We start from the raw sequence: 18,532 nt of genomic DNA, 5'->3' as shown, positions 1-18,532 counted from the left end.
TCATTCGCTTTTCACAATCATCAACCGGTTTTCACAATACTCATAAAAAAATCGTCTCCTTCATTTCGAGACCTCTGACGAAAGTTTAGGGTTATTTTACGATGTTGTCTTGTGTCTGTACACGCGCATACAGATGGCACAAACATTTCGATAACTCGAGCTTCGAAAAATTTCTTGAACCATCAATGTGCCCTGTTTCAAGCTTTTTGTTATTTCATTTACACTGAAACTGATTTAGTCCTATCGACTAACACATGTTAGACATAAGTTTCAGAACTGCCCTCGTACGTGTCAATATTCAAATGAGCAAAATGACAGAGCTGCACTTTGTTTCTGAAAATTTCTTGTGGAATCAAATCTCCGCATATTGCTAAAGGAACTGATAAACTTAGTGAGACAGAATCTAAGAGATAGGATTCACCTACTGTGCAACTCCACCAGCCCTACTACATACTGGAATTGTTTTAGGCTGAAAGAGTAAGGCAGAATCCCATTTCCCAACTTGCTTATCGGTTGCCATTCATGAAGGATAATGTAAAAAATAATTCGTTTCCAGGCTTAAAAATTATAAGTGAGGTTACCATACAGTGGTAAAATAAAACATTCAGCCGTGGCTAGTTTCATTCTAGACTTCTTAAGATGGAGGACGTGGAAACTTATTTCGATCTCCCATATGGGCGTATACGCAATGCAATGGAAACTGAGAGCGACTCACCTTCTTTTACATCGGGGCAAGCCATCAACGTGCACATCCATCCTCCTGCACTCGTGCACGTACAGTTATTGCAACAGTCTATCTGCTTCTTTTCGCCAGGTTTACATACAGGGCAGCCTGAAGAACACATACTTAAAACTGATGCAATTTTTTTGAGAAATGTCAAGAAGATAAAATGCACAAAATAGAGCTTCCGGGAAAAATAGTTACATTCGAGACACTACCGGTCCTACATTTTATTTGAAATTAGAGAAATGAAACCTTTCTTTCACAGCAGTAGCAGATTTGGAAAAAACTTTTGACAATGATGACCGATACAGACTCTCTGAAATAGTGCAAATAGTAGAGATATAATACAGTGAGCGAGATGTTATACACATAGTTTTTACCTAAAGTAGACAACAATTTTAAGAGTCGAGGGATATGTTAGGAAGGAAATAGTTAAGAGGAGATTAAGATTCCGCCATTGTTATTCGATCCGTTCTTTGAGTAGACAGTAAGGGAAAGCAAAGAGAAATTTAAGTTGAAATTAAAATTCAGTAATAAGATATAAACTCTTTAAAGCTAGTCATTGACACTGCAGTTCTGTAAGAGGCAGAAAACAACTTAGAAATGACTTGAACGAAGTGGATTTTGTGTTTGAACAAAGGTTACAAAATGAATATCAAGAAAAGCATGTCAATGATAATGGAATTTATTCGAATTAAACCAGGCTATTTCTGGGGGAATTAGACACTAATTGTAGTAAATGTGTTTTGCCATTTCGGTAACAGAATAACTACTGATGGCCAAGACAGAGCGTGTTGTGTATATAATATATAAGTAGATTAGTGAATGCTGACCTGTGGGCCAAGGATATGGCAGGGAGCAGTTATAGTTTGTGCAGGTTGCCTTATTGCCTGCAGAGTTACAGGTGCAGTTGTTGCAGTTCTTCTTGAAGGTTGTATTGGGCTTGCATTCTGTTTCCACTGTGGACATTTTAAGCAAATAATAAATATAGATTTAGTATTGTCACAAAATTGTTCTTGGATTTAACTTAGATTGAATTCAAGCTAACTAGAGACGAAAATTTACAACTAAAGCATGGATACGTCACAAGATGAATCAAATTGTATTGATGGTACACATGAACGTTTATCATAATTGAGAAAATTCCAGCGCAAATAACAATAAAAAACTGAAAAGAGCATCTCAGTGAACAATCTGCGCAAGGGACATACTGTTGTAAAATTAATTAGTATTTCTTCATTAAAACATATACACAGATCTCATCATCATCATCTTGAACAATTTCCATCTCCAGCTAGTTTCTATTTGGAACATAAGCCGCGTCAGCTAGTTTTGTCTTCCAACCATCTCCCTGTGTTCACTCTGGTCCAATCCTCAGGTCTTTCCTCAACACACGGCACCACAACTTTCAGCCATCCATCGCTTGGTCTTCTTCTTGGTCACTTCCTTCGCGTCTCCATTTCCTTTAAGTTTTTGGGAATCCTTTTGTTTTTCATTATCTTTAAATGACCGTACCGTCATGACCTTGATGTTTCTATCCTGCTCTGCAAGGGTTCCGTACCCGTTCATTCTTAATCCTCTGTCTCCTTGATATTCCTATCCCACGTCCGAGGAAGTTCATTTGACACACCCGTATTCTGCTTATACCAGGTGTAGAAGTATGAAACGGGAATTTGATTGCAATAATTATATGTCTGTTGTTTGAAAGTGATAAAAAATATTTTATCGAAAATAATCTACATTGCTATTTATACATTTCTCCCACCTCTCCAGCAGGCTATGAATGCCACGCCGTAAAAAGCAGTTCTTCTTTTGAAACGAACCAGTAAGCGAGCCTTTTTCGTACATTTTCATGCGATGTGAGGCGTTTTTCAGGGAGAGCGTATCCCAGTGACGGAAATAGATGATAATGGGAATGAGCCAAGTCTGGAGAACAAGCCACAAGCCCGAGTATTTCTCAACTGAACGCGTCGATCGTTTTCCTGACCAGATTATCTGTGTGTGATGGCGGTGCCTTTTCCATATTACGGTCGTTTTTCATGTAATGGTCGGTTTAAATCGATAATTTGCTGATGGTTGCAATGTGTGTTAATGATTTTACGAGGATTTAGCCGTTCATAATAGATGACATCCTTCTGAGCCAACCAAACGCAGAGCATTGTCTTCTTTCCAAAGCGATTTGGTCTTGCTGTGGATATCGATGGTTCGCCTGAGTTCACCTACGCTTTACGACGCTCAGGATTCTCAAAAAGTGTCCATTTTCCCTCACCTGTCACTAATCGATGGAGAAACGACTTTCTTTTGTATCTGGTGAGCAGCATTTCACGAGTGGTCTTTCTACTTGCTTGCTGTCCTTCATTCAGTTTATGTAGAACCCATGCGCACAACTTTCTGCAATTTTCCCATAGCTTTCAACCGAACAGAAACGGCTTTCTGCGTCACATTCAATTGCTCCGCGAGTTGCTGTTGAGTTTGAGTATCATCTTTATCCAATAGGGCCTCTAGTTCGTTGCCGTCCAACTTTTTTGGTGGTTTCCCAAGCTCGTCGTTTCCCGCATCAAAGTCACCACTTTTGAGTTTTTTGGACCACTTGAAACGCTGTGTTTTGCCAAGAGCATGTTCACTGTAAGCTCCGACAAGCATTCGATGCGATTCTGCAACAGTTTTCTTCAAATGATAACAGAATACCAATGCTGTCCACAAATCGTAGTTAGTATGCACAAAATTCGACATGTTTACGGGTTTGAAACAGATACGAATTTGTGGAAAGTGGGTTACTGTTTATTGAAGTTAGTCATCAGCCATTATAGGAAGCAGATGGCGCTGCAGACGCGGTCTCACGGGCATTGCACTGACGGCTATCACCATCTATAGAGAAATTCCGGTTTCATACTTCTACACCTGGTAATTATTTTCTTCATTACCCATGATTCAAATGCATAGATCAGTACTGGAATACAGTAACTTCTTTATATCACCTCTCTGCTATTTTGTGGGACGTCTTTGTTACAAACCAGGCTCCTAATACTGGCTGCCTGTCTGCCACTTTCACTGATATCTTTCAAATTTTTTCGATTTTCCTCTATCACACTTCCCAAGTAGTTGTTACTTTCCACTTTATAATTGTTCACCTCCAATCCTTATTCCGCTAGTTGATCTACCTTTCTTTCGAGTCATAACCAGGATCTCACATTTGTTGAAATTAACTTTCATTCCATAGTGTCTTACAGTTTCTTCCGAAGCGTCCAGCATCTTCATTGTATCCAGGATCTCACATTTGTAGACATTATATGAAGGGCTTATTTCAATAGTGGTACAAGTCCATTTTGTTCATTTAGAGATACAGAGTCAAAAAGTTAAATGAGCCCAGTTGAGATACCAGAAATATCCAAGCATATGGCTTCTTGAAAGAGATGAATCTTTCTTTCTGTTTCTTTCGATCATTAATTTCTGAAGCATAATAGACAGAAAATTGGAGGTAATGGACTTGAACCACTATTGAAATAAGCCCTTCACATTTCATTGCATATTGTCCCACAGTTTCCTCCCAAGCATCCAGAATCTTTATTGTGGTCTTCTATGAGCTAGTGGCTAAGCTGGCAGAAAAATCTGCAGAAGACAAAATGAAAACAATGGTGTTCTCTGGTTACTTGATGATATGGGAAAACAGGAAGGAGAAGATTCAGGATCAGGTGGATGCTTAGGAAGAAACTGTGAGACAGTATGACAGGAGAATATATACAGATGTATATCTAAAAATTTACTTGGAGCCCGAAGTCTTTTCCGGATGCCTAGAAATAATTAAGCGTCTCGTTCTGGATATCCTCAAGCATCTCGTAGCGTTGGCATTGAAAGGACAATAGTCGTACGGTGTCAGTTCAGGTCATTAGGGAGGTTCTGGCAGACTTCCTTACCAAAAGGATTGTTTTACGTCACAATCTCATGAGAAATAATAGATCATGCACTATCGTACTGCACGAGGATATTCTTCCGAGGGCGTTAATTGTGCAAAGAATCAGGGAGTTCTAAAAATCTGTGTGTGAAGCGGACAGTATTTATGCCTGTTTAGGTTGAATGATATCACAGAGAGAGCAAACCTATACACCCTAAAAGACGTTGCTCATAACTTACTGAAAAGACCACATTGTCCTTTCTATCTTTTTTACGAAGAACTCAATTGATAAAATTTCATACTGCATTTAGTTTTACGGTCAAAATGACAGAACCAGCATCAGTTACTTGTCGCGATACACCAATAAATCGACTCTCTCCTTTAGAAACGAAAGGTTTTGCTATTTGTTTTCTTCGTTCTACAAACGTACATAAAACTTCTGAAACTGTTTCAAATTTTTCGACGGGCCGAGCTTTGCAACAGTTCCTGCATAGCACTATATCCTACCTCCTATGCCAGATTTCAGTAGCTCTTTGCACCAAAGATTTCAACGACAGCAGGCTGAAGAAACGAAACCGTTGTTTGCCATTTTGGAAATATATCCCATGGTCAGGTGGCACACAATTTTAAGTTTGTACATTGTGATACAATAAAGTGGCTTTTTCATCGTATTGGTGTAGTTACAGGTACCGATTAACAAAATGTCACTGTCGACATTTAGCGTGGATCTCATGCATGGCAATATGCAAATGAAGTAGATGGCTCAACTGTATATTAATATCTGAAAATTCGTAAGGGGCCGAAACACTCACATGCTATTAAGAGAACTGCAAAATGAAATGAAATGTACCTTTAAAAGGACCCATCATCTATGCAACTCAATAAAGCCTTTTACGTTTTGAAAACGTCCATACAACTGGAAGTGTAAAGTAGGAACCTCTTTGCGATTTCCTTATCATTTTCCATTAACCAAGTATGATGTAAACAACAAATTCCGTAATATAAGCTGATATTACAGATGTGGATACCAGACATGAGTTAAAATATTTAGATACGACCTATTTTACTCCGTAGACTTGTTCAGATAACGGACATGGAAACGTAATACGATCCAGTATAGAGGAGTATGCTCAGCGCAGTTGTTACCTTAAGGGACACTGAAAGCTACACCCCTTCCACCTTCAGTATTTCTGAGGAAGGTTTTGGGTTTTTTGTATGATGTTGTCTTCTATCGTTGACGCAGGTGGTAACAAACGCTTCCACAATAATAACTACAGGTGGTAACGAACGTTTCCATAATACTAACTTTGAAATGTTTCCGTATCATGATATCTTATCGCATGCATTTTTGCGATTTCCTTACAGTGAAACATCTGATGTTTCCAAAGAACTCGGTTGTTCTTTCATTGTTGCGTACTGTGGAAGAAGTTCGAATCAGTCCATCTACGAAGCTCATCTTGGATGTCGTTTTCCCATCTCTGAAGTGTTTCACCCATTTTTAGAGAACCTGACTCTCATTCACATTTTTCGGTATGTACTGTGAAGTCTGCGTCTGATTACAGTATCAGGTGCTTACCCTCTTCGAAAAAGAATTCAACGACAGCACTCTGTCGAAACGAAACCGATACCAGCTATTTCTAAAGTTGCATCGATGTAGTTGCAGTTACCGATTAACAAAAAGTTGCTTGGGACACTGAAGTTGCCCCTCGTACATGGCAGTACGAAAATGAGATAGACAGCGCAACTGCACATTACAACTGAAAATTCATTATGGACTAAAGCCCCGATATGAAACTAAAGGGAGGGCTGAGACGTAATCGAAGATCTATCTTTATCTGAACCAACGATCTATGGAACTTGCCCAGAAGTAGGGCATATTAAAAAAGTAAACACAAAATGTAGAGCAGGAATTCCTGTGTGATTTGCTTACCAGTTGCCAATCACCAAGGATTGTTTAAATAATGAATTACTTGCCTGGACTACAAATCACAAGTGATGATACCACGCAAGGAATAAACATTTAGGTACGACCAATTTGATTTTATAGACTCTCACTGACTAATGGTGTGTTAAACTTTATTGTGTCTGTTACGTAGATGTAAGGTTAGTATAGTTGATAGTTTGGAAGATACTCAGAGCTACTCACCTTCCACCTTATCAGGGCAAGTCCTGTTGGTGCAGACCCATTTTCCGTTTAGGCCACAGATGCAGCAGTTACAGTCAACCTGTTTATGCTCTGCGGGTATACACTCAGGCACAGGCCAACCTGTACAGTCCCAGACATGAAACTAATGCAGTTTATTGTGAACCGCCACAACAAATGAAATGCACTTATATATACTTTGGGTTAAAATAAAGGATTCCTGGGAAAGACAATGTTGATCTTGTGCCTTGTGTTAAAATGGGAAAAAGCACCCCTACATTAAAAGCATTTGTGTATTTGAATAAAGCTTATTGCAATGTGTACTAAGATATGCTTTTTGAAGTTCTGAAAGTAGTAAGGATCTAACAAAGCGAGCGAGATATCATCTACATTTTGTACCGAAAACTGACTGCGCTTACGAGAATCGAAGGAAATAAATAGAAAGCAGTAGTATAGAAAGGGAGTGAAACAGTTGTTTTGCAGCGACATAACCGGCCCTGGATTAACACAGCTGTCAGCTGGGTAAACAGAGACGAGTGTATTGCTTTTGATTGAAACTAAGTGCAATATCTGCGACGCGCCTGTTGCTGCAATTGGGAGACAATGATGCACAAATCGTGACCTGCACCTAAATGGGAGGCGGAAGGACAATTTAAGGGGGACGCAGACACACAAGGAAAAATCCCGGAGTTTTCTGTAATCTGAGGGGCACATTTGTTTGGTTAAAGTCAGTTTACAGACTACCAAAGAAATACAGGACTATAATTTATGTACCAGTTTCCAGAAAAGTAAAGTTATTTGTTTCATCAAAACTTTATGGAGCTGAAAAAGTAGATAATTGAGTTTCTTCTATAGCTAGGAAATGTGGAAAATTCTTAAGTTAAACATTTTCTGTGCCTCTTGAGCGTCATGCAACCACAGAGACGGAGAAGCTAAACGTGTAGGGTTTATAGCATCATTTGCGTGTAGAGTGAACATGCAGAAAGGAGGAGGTACAACATATGTAAAAGTTGGACACAAAGCCAAAAATCTTAGAAGTATGTGCTTGTGGGTTGTTACTGTAGAATAATGTTGTGTTTGATATTCCACGACCTGCATCTGTATATAGCAGTCACTTTATAAACGTAGCAGTAAAAATATGATTAAGTGCTTCAGTTGAAAAAACAACCGAAAATATTAAAAATGTCATTCCACAAAACTAGAAGCAACAAGAAACATCGTTAACCGAAATTAAATGGTGTGTAGAAATGCTAATACGCAAAAGCTCATATGGTGTTGATGAAATTGCAAACAAAATTCTGAAAAGTCGAACTAAATAAGTGATGTCTTTAGTGATATATGTAATGCACAATTGGCACAGGGCTTTTGTCCATAAAGATTGAAGTGTGCCATTGTTAAAACTCTATATACGAAAGGCTACACGAAAGAAATAATTATTATCGAATTTCCTTACTGATGCCTTTTCCCAAATATTCGGAAAAGTAATGTGCCCAAGAGTAGCCTCACAAGTAGGTAGACACTGTTTACTTGGCAAATCACAGTTTGGATTCCAGAAATCTTGCTCGACTGAGAGTGGTATCGATACGTCAAGTTAGCAAATATTGCAAGCATTAAAAATAATCATATATCACTAGTTGGTATTTTATGTCCTCTTTCCAAGCAGTTTGACTGATGAGATGATGTTACTCTCTTAGAAAAACTTGCGTTCTATGACATTGATGACTTTACATATACCTCGTTTGAATCACACTCAACAAACAGAAAGCAGAAATACTTTTTTGAGTATTTCAAAGAATGTTGAAAGGAAAAAAATGTTACTAGCTGCTGAGAAATAACGAAGGGATTCCCACGAAGCTCACTTTTTGGACCATACCTATTCTTCATACATCTGAATGGCTTCCCAGTTAAGATTCATAAACCAGAATTGGCACTTTCTGCGAATGAGACTAGTGCGGAAATCAATAAATAAAACAGCTCTCCTTTAATTTTGATAAAATATTGTATTCAGTTCTATACAAGAGGCCCAGTCAGACTAACAACTGCTGCAGCGCATGAATAGGAGTCAGTAAACAGGGCACAGTCGCAAAATGTTTGGGTGTACATACTCCTGAAAATTTGAACTGGAAGAAGCATATTAATGGGTTTCTCAAACAATCAACTTCAGCTACTTTTGCTGTTCTTCTAATTTTTAGTCGGGGAAACAAATGAATCAAGTTTCAGGCATAGTTTCCACATTTCCATTCCATTATGCCTTTTTCACTTTTGAGTCACCAGTCTTATGACTGGTATGATGTGGCCAGCTACGAATTCCGCTACTGTGAAAACCTCTTAATCTCAGAGTACCACTCGCAACCTGCTACCCATCTTCTCAAGTATTTGATGATTGTATTCCAATCTCTGTCTTCCTCTACAGTTAACATCCTCTACAGCTCTCTTCTTCTTGTCCGTGTTTTCTGTATACAGGGTGGTCCATTGATAGTGAGAGGGCCAAATATCTCACGAAATAAGCATCAAAAGAAAAAACTACGAAGAAAGAAACTCGCCTAGCTTGAAGGGGGAAACCAGATGGAACTATGGTTAGCCTGCTAGATGGCTCTGCCATAGGTCAAACGGATATCAACTGCATTTATAAAAATAGGAACCACCATTTTTTATTACATATTCGTGTAGTACGTAAAGAAATATTAATGTTTTAGTTGGACCACTTTTTTCGCTTTGTGATAGATGGCGCTGTAGTAGTCACAAACGTGTATGTACGTGTATCACATTCCGCCATGGCGCACGATATTTGCTTCGTGATACATTACTCGTGTTAAAATGGACCGCTTAGCAGTTGCGGAAAAGATCGATATCGTGTTGATATACGGCTATTGTGATCGAAATGCCTAACGAGCGTGAGCTACGTATGTTGCTCGGTATCCTGGACGACATCATTCAAGTGTCCGGACTGTTCGCCGGATAGATACGTTATTTAGGAAGACAGGAAGTGTACAGCCACATGTGAAACGTCAACCACGACCTGCAACAAATGATGATACCCAAGTAGGTGTTTTAGCTGCTGCCACGGATAATCCGCACATCAGTAGCAGACAAATTGCACGAGAATCGGGAATCTCAAAAACGTCGGTGTTGAGAATGCTACACCAACATCGATTGCACCCGTACCACATTTCTATGCACCAAGAATTGCATGGCGGCGACTTTGAACGTCGTGTATAGTCCTGCCACTGGACACAAGAGAAATTACGGGACGATGACATTTTTTGCACGCGTTCTATTTAGTGACGAAGCGTCATTCACCAACAGTGGTAACGTAAACCGGCATAATAAGCACTATTGGGCAACGGAAAATCCACAATGGCTGCTGCAAGTGGAACATCAGCGACCTTGGCGGTTTAATTTATTGTGCGGCATTATGGGAGGAAGGATAACTGGCCCCCATTTCATCGATGGCAATCTAAATGGAGCAACGTATGCTGATTTCCTACGTAATGTTCTACCGATGTTAGTACGAGATGTTTCACTGCATGGCAGAATGGCGATGTACTTGCAACATGATGGATGTCCGGCACATAGCTCGCGTGCGGTTCAAGCGGTATTGAATAGCATATTTCATGACAGGTGGATGGTCGTCGAAGCGCTATACCATGGCACGCACGTTCACCGGATCTGACGTCCCCGAATTTATTTCTGTGGGGAAAGTTGAAGGATATTTGCTATCGTGATCCACCGACAACGCCTGACAACATGCGTCAGCGCATTGTCAAAGCATGTGCGAACATTACGGAAGGCGAACTACTCGCTGTTGAGAGGAATGTCGTTACACGTATTGCCAAATGCATTGAGGTTGACTGGCATTATTTTGAGGATTTATTGCATTAATGTGATATTTACAGGTAATCACGCTGTAACAGCATGCTTTCCCAGAAATGATAAGTTCACAAAGGTACATGTATCACGTTGGAACAACCGTAATAAAATGTTCAGACGTACTTATGTTCTGTATTTTAATTTAAAAACCTACCTGTTACCAATTGTTGGTCTAAAATTGTGAGCCATATGTTTGTGACTATTACAGCACCATCTATCACAAACCGAAAAAGTGGTCCAACTCCAACATTCATATTACATACTACACGAATATGTAACAAAAATGGGGATTCCTATTTTTTTTAAAAAAAAAAACGCAGTTGGTATCCGTTTGACCTATGGCAGCGCCGTCTAGCGGACCAACCATAGCGCCATCTGGTTTCCCCCCTTCAAGGGTTCCTTTTTTTCGTTTGACGCTTATTTCGTGAGATTTTTAGCCCGGTCACTATCAATGGACCACCCTGTATTTCTTTCCTCTCGGATGCGGAGAAACTCCTTTTTGCATACCTTACCAGTCTACCTAATTTTCAACAGTCTTCTCTAAAATCACGTCTCAAATACTTCGATTCACTATCATACAGCGCTGTGCTCCAGACGTACATTCTCAGAAATATTTTCCTCCGACTAAGACCTTTGTTTGATATTAGTAGACTTCTCTTGGCCAGGAATGCCCTTTTTGCAATTTCTTGACTGCCTTTTATGTCCTCCTTGCTCCAACCGTCACTGGTTATTCTTTTTACCTAGGTAGCAGAATTCCTTAACTTCATCTACTTCGTGATCACCATTCCTGATGATAAGTTTGTCGCCGTTCTCATTTCTGCCACTTCTCATTACTTTAGTCTTTCTTCGATTTGCTCTCAGTGCATATTCTGTACGCATAAGACTCTTCATTCCATTCAGCAGATACTGCAATTCTTCGTCATATTCACTGAGGACAGCAATGTCATCAGCGAATCTTATCGTTGATACTCTTTTACTTTGAGTTTTAATTCCATTCATGAAGCTTTCCTTTATTTCCATCATTGCTTCTTCGATGTATAGATTGAAGAATAGGGAGAAAAGACTGCACCCGTTTCGCACAACCTTTTCAGTCCGAGCACTATTATTGTTCCCTCTTGTTGTACGTACTGTATATTACCCGTCTTACCCTAGAGATTACCCCTATTTTTCTCAGAATTTCGAACATCTTGCACCATTTTACACTACTGGACACCTTTCGCAGGTCAACAAATCCTATGAACGTGTCTTGATTTTTCTTTACTCTTGCCTCTACTATCAACCGTAAAGTCAGAAGTGCCTCCCTGGTGCCTTTCTCTTTCCTACAGCCAAACTGATCGCCATCTGACACATCCTCAGTTTTCTTTTCCATTCTTCTGTTCATTATTCGTCTAAGCAGCTTGGATCCATGAGCTGTTAAGCTGACTGTGCGATAATTCTCCCACTTGTCAGTTATTGCAGTCTCTTGAATTGTACGGACGATGTTTTTCCGAAAGCCAGAGGATATATAGCAAGGCTCATATACAGGATGTTACTAAAAGATACGGCCAAACTTTCAGGAAACATTCCTGACACGCAAATAAAGAAAATATGTTATGTGGACATGTGTCCGGAAACGTTTAATTTCCATGTTAGAGCTCATTTTAGTTTCATCAGTATGTACTGTACTTCCTCGATTCACCGCCATGATTTCATACGGGATACTCTACCTGTGCTGCTAGAACATGTGCCTTTACAACTACGACACAACATGTGGTTCATGCACGATGGAGCTCCTGCACATTTCAGTCGAAGTGTTCGTACGCTTCGCAACAACAGATTCGGTGACGATGGATTGGTAGAGGCGGGCCAATTCCATGGCCTCCACGCTCTCCTGACCTCAACCCTCTTGACTTTCATTTATGGGGGCATTTGAAAGCTCTTGTCTACGCAACCCCGGTATCAAATGTAGAGACTCTTCGTGCTCGTATTGTGGACGGCTGTGATACAATACGCCATTCTCCAGGGCAGCATCAGCGCATCAGGGATTCCATGCGACGGAGGTTGGATGCATGTATCCTCGCTAACGGAGGACATTTTGAACATTTCTTGTAACAAAGTGTTTGAAGTCACGCTGGTACGTTCTGTTGCTGTGTGTTTCCATTCCATGATTAATGTGATTTGTAGAGAAGCAATAAAATGAGCTCTAACATGGGAATTAAGCTTTTCGGGATACATGTCAACATAACATATTTTCTTTATTTGTGTGTGAGGAATGTTTCCTGAAAGTTTGGCGCTACCTTTTTGTAACACCATGTATTCTACATACCAGTGCCACTTCCTCCAGAGATTTAAGAAATTCCGATGGAATGTAATCCATTCCTTCTTTCTTATTTGATCTTAAGTCTTCCAAAGCTATTTTAAATACTGATTCTAATACTGAATACCCTGTCTCTTCTACATCGACTCGTGGATGTTCTTCTATCATGTCATCAGACAAGTATTTCCCCTCATATTGACCTTCAATGTACTCTTTCCACGTATCCCCTCTCTGCTGTGCATTTAACAATGGAATTCTCGTTGCATTCTTAATGTTACCACCTTTGCTTTTAATTTCACGGAATGTTGTTTTGACTTGTTTATATGCTGAGTTAGTCCTTCCAACAATCATATCTATTTCGATTTATTCATAATTTCCACGTAGCCATTTCGCCTTAGTTTCCCTGCACTGCTGATTTCATTCGTAAGTGACTTGTATTACTGAATTCCTGAATTTCCCTGATAATTTTTGTGCTACTTTCTTTCATCTATCAACTGCAGTATTTCACACGTACCAATGTTTTCTTCGCAGTTACCTTCTTTGTACCTATGTTGTCCTTTCGATTGCTGTGATTGCTGTTTTAGAGATGTCCATTATTCATCAGCCGAACTGGCTACTTGAGGAATTTCTTAGCATAGCAGCTGAGTTCTTCGAGCGCATCTCTTCATAACTTTGTGCTTCCGCTTCTCACTTCTTTGCGCATTTATTCTTCCTGGCTAGTTTCTTAAGCCTCAGCCTACTCTTCAACACTACTAAATTGTGATCTGGGTCTATATCAACTACTGTCTATATGAGCTATCTGATTTCGGTATCTCTGTCTGACCATGATGTAATCTAACTGAAATCTTCCCGTAGCTTCTTGTCTTTTTTCAGTATATCTACTCCTCTTGTGCTTCTTGAACCGAGTTTTCGCTAATAAAGTATCACAGAAGAATTATCTGCGGTAACTCGTCAGTTACAAAGTACTGACTGCTCGAAAGCGAGCAGAAATAATAATATATGCTTTCACCCTCGGTGGTAATGCAGGCATCTGCTCATCATCATAATCCATATAGCTGCTAATGAGGTTCGTCATAAAGAGTCCATCAAACTCTGAGATTAAAAGCGATGTTCATACCTACCGCACTACCAGATTAATGGCCTAAAATTACTCCATCAGCCGCCAGTGGCTCAGGAGGGAGTTCAGCGTGCAGCAACAAGAAGTTTCGATCACTTGGCTAGTATTATGAAATGTCTAACAGGGATCGGGGCTGGTTTTAAATCTAACGTAATATTGTTTCTTCTGAGAGCATCCTTGTACTGTATGGACGAACTTTCACTTAAAAACTTTTGGTCTGTAAAATCAGAAGAAAACCTAGTTTTTACCTATAGTTGTACGCTGGAGAATAAAAAATTATATGTTCACCAACACTAGTCGCATATGAATATTCTGTAAATCGATCATTTCTATGAAAGAAACGTTCAAAATATCAATGATATATGTAGCTAACTAACTAAGTATCTGACTAACTAACTTCTTATTGAAGTGGTTGGCTAATGAGGTGGTTCAACTTTCGTTTATGTACATATTTTCGAGAAGTCAATGTCCAGTTACGCACAAACTTTGCAGGAGAGAGAAGCGTGTGAAATGCAATGTTTTACTTCGTTTGAACTAGTAAAAGAGTTATTTCGACGATTTAAATATTCGCAAAAAAGCGAAAAATGTAATAACCAAAACTTTTGTGATGCTGATAATTATTTACCTTGTCAATTCCAGGCACGACATGAGCGTCACTCTATACGATGTTCATTTTATTACTTAGTAATGGATGTCGCTAAGCGATTCTGGCTACAGTAAAGCGTCCGGCGACCATTCAGAATAGTTACTATATTCTCAAAGACTGTCTGCCGATGAAATGAGGTTCAGAAGACATTATTACACATTTAACATAATTGCAAAATACACTGGTGCGCGAAGCTTAAGGGCGAAAGTAACTTTCGCATGATGTGTCACTGGTATTTCATGTAAAAGTTTGAATCCTACGTAGGAAGAACTGCGGTGGTATAGTACAGAAGGTAATCGAGAGACATACGAAATCAGTCGAACAAAAATTACCTTTTTCAGAGAGAAAAATTACGCTGAGACAATGCAATTTACGATGGCACCCTGGACATTACAAAAGGCGGGATTTAGTGTGATGACCACGGTAGGGAGTGCACTCTCCGCAAATGTGCTCCCATGCTGGCAACTGGGTTGTAAAGGGTTCTTGTGACAGGGGCTTCCATTGCTAGACCAGAGGAATTGACAAGTGCTGGGTGGCTTTTGGTGCACTTGGAGTGCTTCGACACATCTCTCCAACGCATCACCCGCATTGCTCGGTGGGATTTCAGGCGGATGAACAAGCGGAGGCCGGTCCATTCACCGAATTTTCGCTCGCTCCAAGGACTCCTCCATCGGCCCAGTTCTATGAATTCGCGCCTTGTCATCCACAAAAATGGAGGCAGGGCGGAATGCAGCGCTGAAGAGACGCTCGTGGGATGGAGTACAGCGTCGCAATGAAGTATACCGGTGAGTGTGCCGTTTTAAAAAATTTAGAAGTCAGTACGTCCATGGAACGTTGTTCCAAATGGCTCTGAGCACTATGGGACTTAACATCTATGGTCATCAGTCCCCTAGAATTTAGAACTACTTAAACCTAACTAACCTAAGGACATCACACACATCCATGCCCGAGGAAGGATTCGGACCTGCGACCGTAGCAGTCGTGCGGTTCCGGACTGAGCGCCTTAACCGCGAGACCACCGCGGCCGGCGAACGTTGTTTCCCCGCACACCACCCCCACACTGTAACAAGCGAACCACTAATCGATCGCGTTCGATAATGTTCCTGGCTGTATTACGTGTTCCCATCTTTCACCACATGAAGGTACGTTATGCATATTTCTGTTTGTCTCTCTGAGTGTTTCTTTCTGTTACCTTCTGCAGTGTAATAAAGCTGTTCTTTTTATGTATATGCCAAAGTTCATCGAACTACTTTAATTGGTAGTGACACACCAACGAAAATAAATTTCGTCCTGATTTTTACACACCGATATACTTATAGCATAATGTAGCACCTGTTTGGTGGTTGGTATACAAACAATTTTCATCTTACAGCCACAGGCTCTCTCTCTAAATGACGAAACACTTATATTAATAGCCGAAATAAGTATGTTTATCATGATGGGTTTCGGCGCGGAACTTGATCACAGATCTGTAGCATGAAATGTAGGACTTAAAGATACAATGTTATAATGAGTGAATGACAATAACACAGTAAAAGCGGAGAAACATATCTATTACAATGAGAACAAAGTATCTTCTCATTTAATACTCCATAACGACACCAGTGCCCAGCTGATGTAGGCAATTTGGCACTGTACAGTTGTGTCAGAGAGAGAGCGAACGACTATCGATAGGGTGCGAGTGGTTGTGGTATCGTGGTCGGTTCGCGGTTGTAAAACGTTGCAAATTTCGGCGTAAAAGAAGGTGATACGTGGAGGATCAATTAATTACAGTGCGTCCGCTGTGTTAATAGGAGATCGTGCATTATTAAATGAACAGTAAAACCTGAAAAGTATATCGAGTGTTTGCGGTGACGATTTTACAAACTGTGTGAACTTGTGACAATTAGCCATGAAGCAGACACCCCTGTCGTGTGGAGGCACTAACTGTTAGAATTGCGTGAAAGTCGATCAAACTAAAATGTTAAATAAAATAACAGTGCTGTGATTTGATCAAGAAACATTTATTATATCGTCCAAACTGTCTTAAAGACGACGACATGATTGAACTGATGTTTAACGGGCTGTTATAGCGAAAAACACATGTGACTGTTTTCCTGTGGCAACACGGTGAAAGAGCTGTACGACGTATTGGCATTAACCGGATATATATCTTAAATGCTAAAGACATTGCATAATTCCGACCTACCGCGTGATTAATAAACTTTTGATAGTAAAACGGCGCGCGCGTAATGACAACGCAGTTAAGACATAAAAAGAAAATTATTACGCTCTCTCGCATTTCAAAATTGAAGACAATTGCAGTTAAATTAACTATTTTAAAACAATGTCAAAATATCTCAAGTTTGTTTAATTACAATAAATATTCTTTCCATTATTTCGTCTTACGAACAGTGTTGAAAACCCGCCAAATTAAAGTTCAATTAATAATTTTCTTTCAAAATTCTTCTGAGACAATTTGCTGCTCATTATAATTTTATTTTAATGTTTGTTTGTAAATTCTTTTGAAGGGAGTACATATTTTATTTTTTGTGTAGTAAAATTAGCTACCATAAAATTAGGTATATTACCAGCTGATGCTGTCCGCCATTGCTGCTTGAAAACTGCACCTATTTTCTCATTGGCTGTCAGCTTCAAAACAAAATTACGTATTTCGTGGGCATCTAGCAGATGCGCGATGTCTATGTTGGCCCCTACAATAATGTGCTTCTACTTTTGCAGTTTTACCGGAATTACATTGACTTTAATTATTCACTTCCCCCCTCCCGTTAAAGTGATTTATCGCAATATATATTTTTTTTCTTTTTCGTCCATGACTAACAGGGGTAATGAGATTCCTTGTATGGGTCATGTTTTATTATTAAAAAGGTTTTTTTTTTCCCTTAGAAGTAGAGAACCAGTTTCTTTACAAGCTCCACCGTTAATCTTTTGGGTATGTGGTTGAAGTGTACTATATTGCTGACATACATATAGAGACACATATTTGGCTCGACAGTCATCTCATTATAAGTGTTTGCAACATTAAAGGCAAAAATTCTGTTTTGTGCCTTGATCTGTCAGTACGTGTAGTGTCAAAATGTAGTGTTCATGACCGACTGTTGCTGGTCTTAATGTCGAGTCCTACTTACCATCCGAAGCGTACACCACGGTTGCCATGGCGGCGCCTAGGAGGAGGGCGAGTGCGAACACCGGTGAGGTCGCCATGTCTGCTGGCGTCGTCTGCCCGCCGGGCCACTGGCCGGGCCTTTTATACGCCCCGTTGTCCACCTGTTGCTGTCCCCACCATCGGTCAATGAGTCTGCTCCAGGCCGTCACGTGAGGGTCGGGAGACGATAGCGCAGGTACCTGCTGGTGTACTGCGGTGTCTCTACAGCTGTCAAGATGAGTATTCCACATTTTAAAATTATTATTGTAATAATAGTGTTAGCAGTCTTCTGGACTGGAACTTACGTCATCGCTATTTTTTCTTTCTTCAAGGCTACCACTCGTTCACGTAACGGTACAGTATAATTGGGCAGCCAGTGCTACTTTACATCATTCTTCAAGCTTTTTCTGCGTTTAGTAACATATTCAATTATTTGTACAACAAGACGAACTGTATGAAAACCGCTGAAGTCAAACTACTGTATAAAAAACGAGGTGAACAAACACCACATAACATCTGTCCAATAGTACTTTCACAGCCGTTTTCGAAAATTGTAGAAACCATCAAACAGAAGAGGCTTCTTAATCATCTGTTTACAAATATTCCAAGGCGCTTCCTCAGGAATAGTAAATATTTTAGGCGGTGGTAGGATGGACTAATTCTAATAAAACACTCCAAAAAAAATGTGACCAGTTTTTA

At 39.9% G+C, this 18,532-nt stretch overlaps 1 protein-coding gene across 4 annotated transcripts in view; it reads right to left on the bottom strand.

The window, feature by feature from the left end:
• Positions 1-17,898, bottom strand: part of LOC126284476 (uncharacterized) — a 91,229-nt gene extending 73,331 nt beyond the window's left edge. For 3 of the 4 annotated variants that reach the window (XM_049983430.1, XM_049983433.1, XM_049983432.1), the window contains exons 1-4: positions 17,817-17,895; positions 6,763-6,882; positions 1,558-1,683; positions 716-832 (exon numbers count right to left, since the gene is read on the bottom strand). In XM_049983430.1, the coding sequence (XP_049839387.1) occupies positions 716-832; positions 1,558-1,683; positions 6,763-6,882; positions 17,817-17,892 (439 nt within the window). In that variant the 5' untranslated portion in view covers positions 17,893-17,895. Of the gene's footprint in view, positions 1-715; positions 833-1,557; positions 1,684-6,762; positions 6,883-17,816 lie in introns of all 4 variants that reach the window. The other variant, XM_049983431.1, reaches the window with a different exon arrangement.
• Positions 17,899-18,532: the final 634 nt, after the last annotated feature.

Source organism: Schistocerca gregaria, chromosome 8, assembly GCF_023897955.1.
Source record: "Schistocerca gregaria isolate iqSchGreg1 chromosome 8, iqSchGreg1.2, whole genome shotgun sequence".
Classification (NCBI taxonomy): domain Eukaryota; kingdom Metazoa; phylum Arthropoda; class Insecta; order Orthoptera; family Acrididae; genus Schistocerca; species Schistocerca gregaria.
The sequence above is the reverse complement of the archived record's forward strand: the minus strand, read 5'-3'. Positions and strand labels throughout refer to the sequence as shown.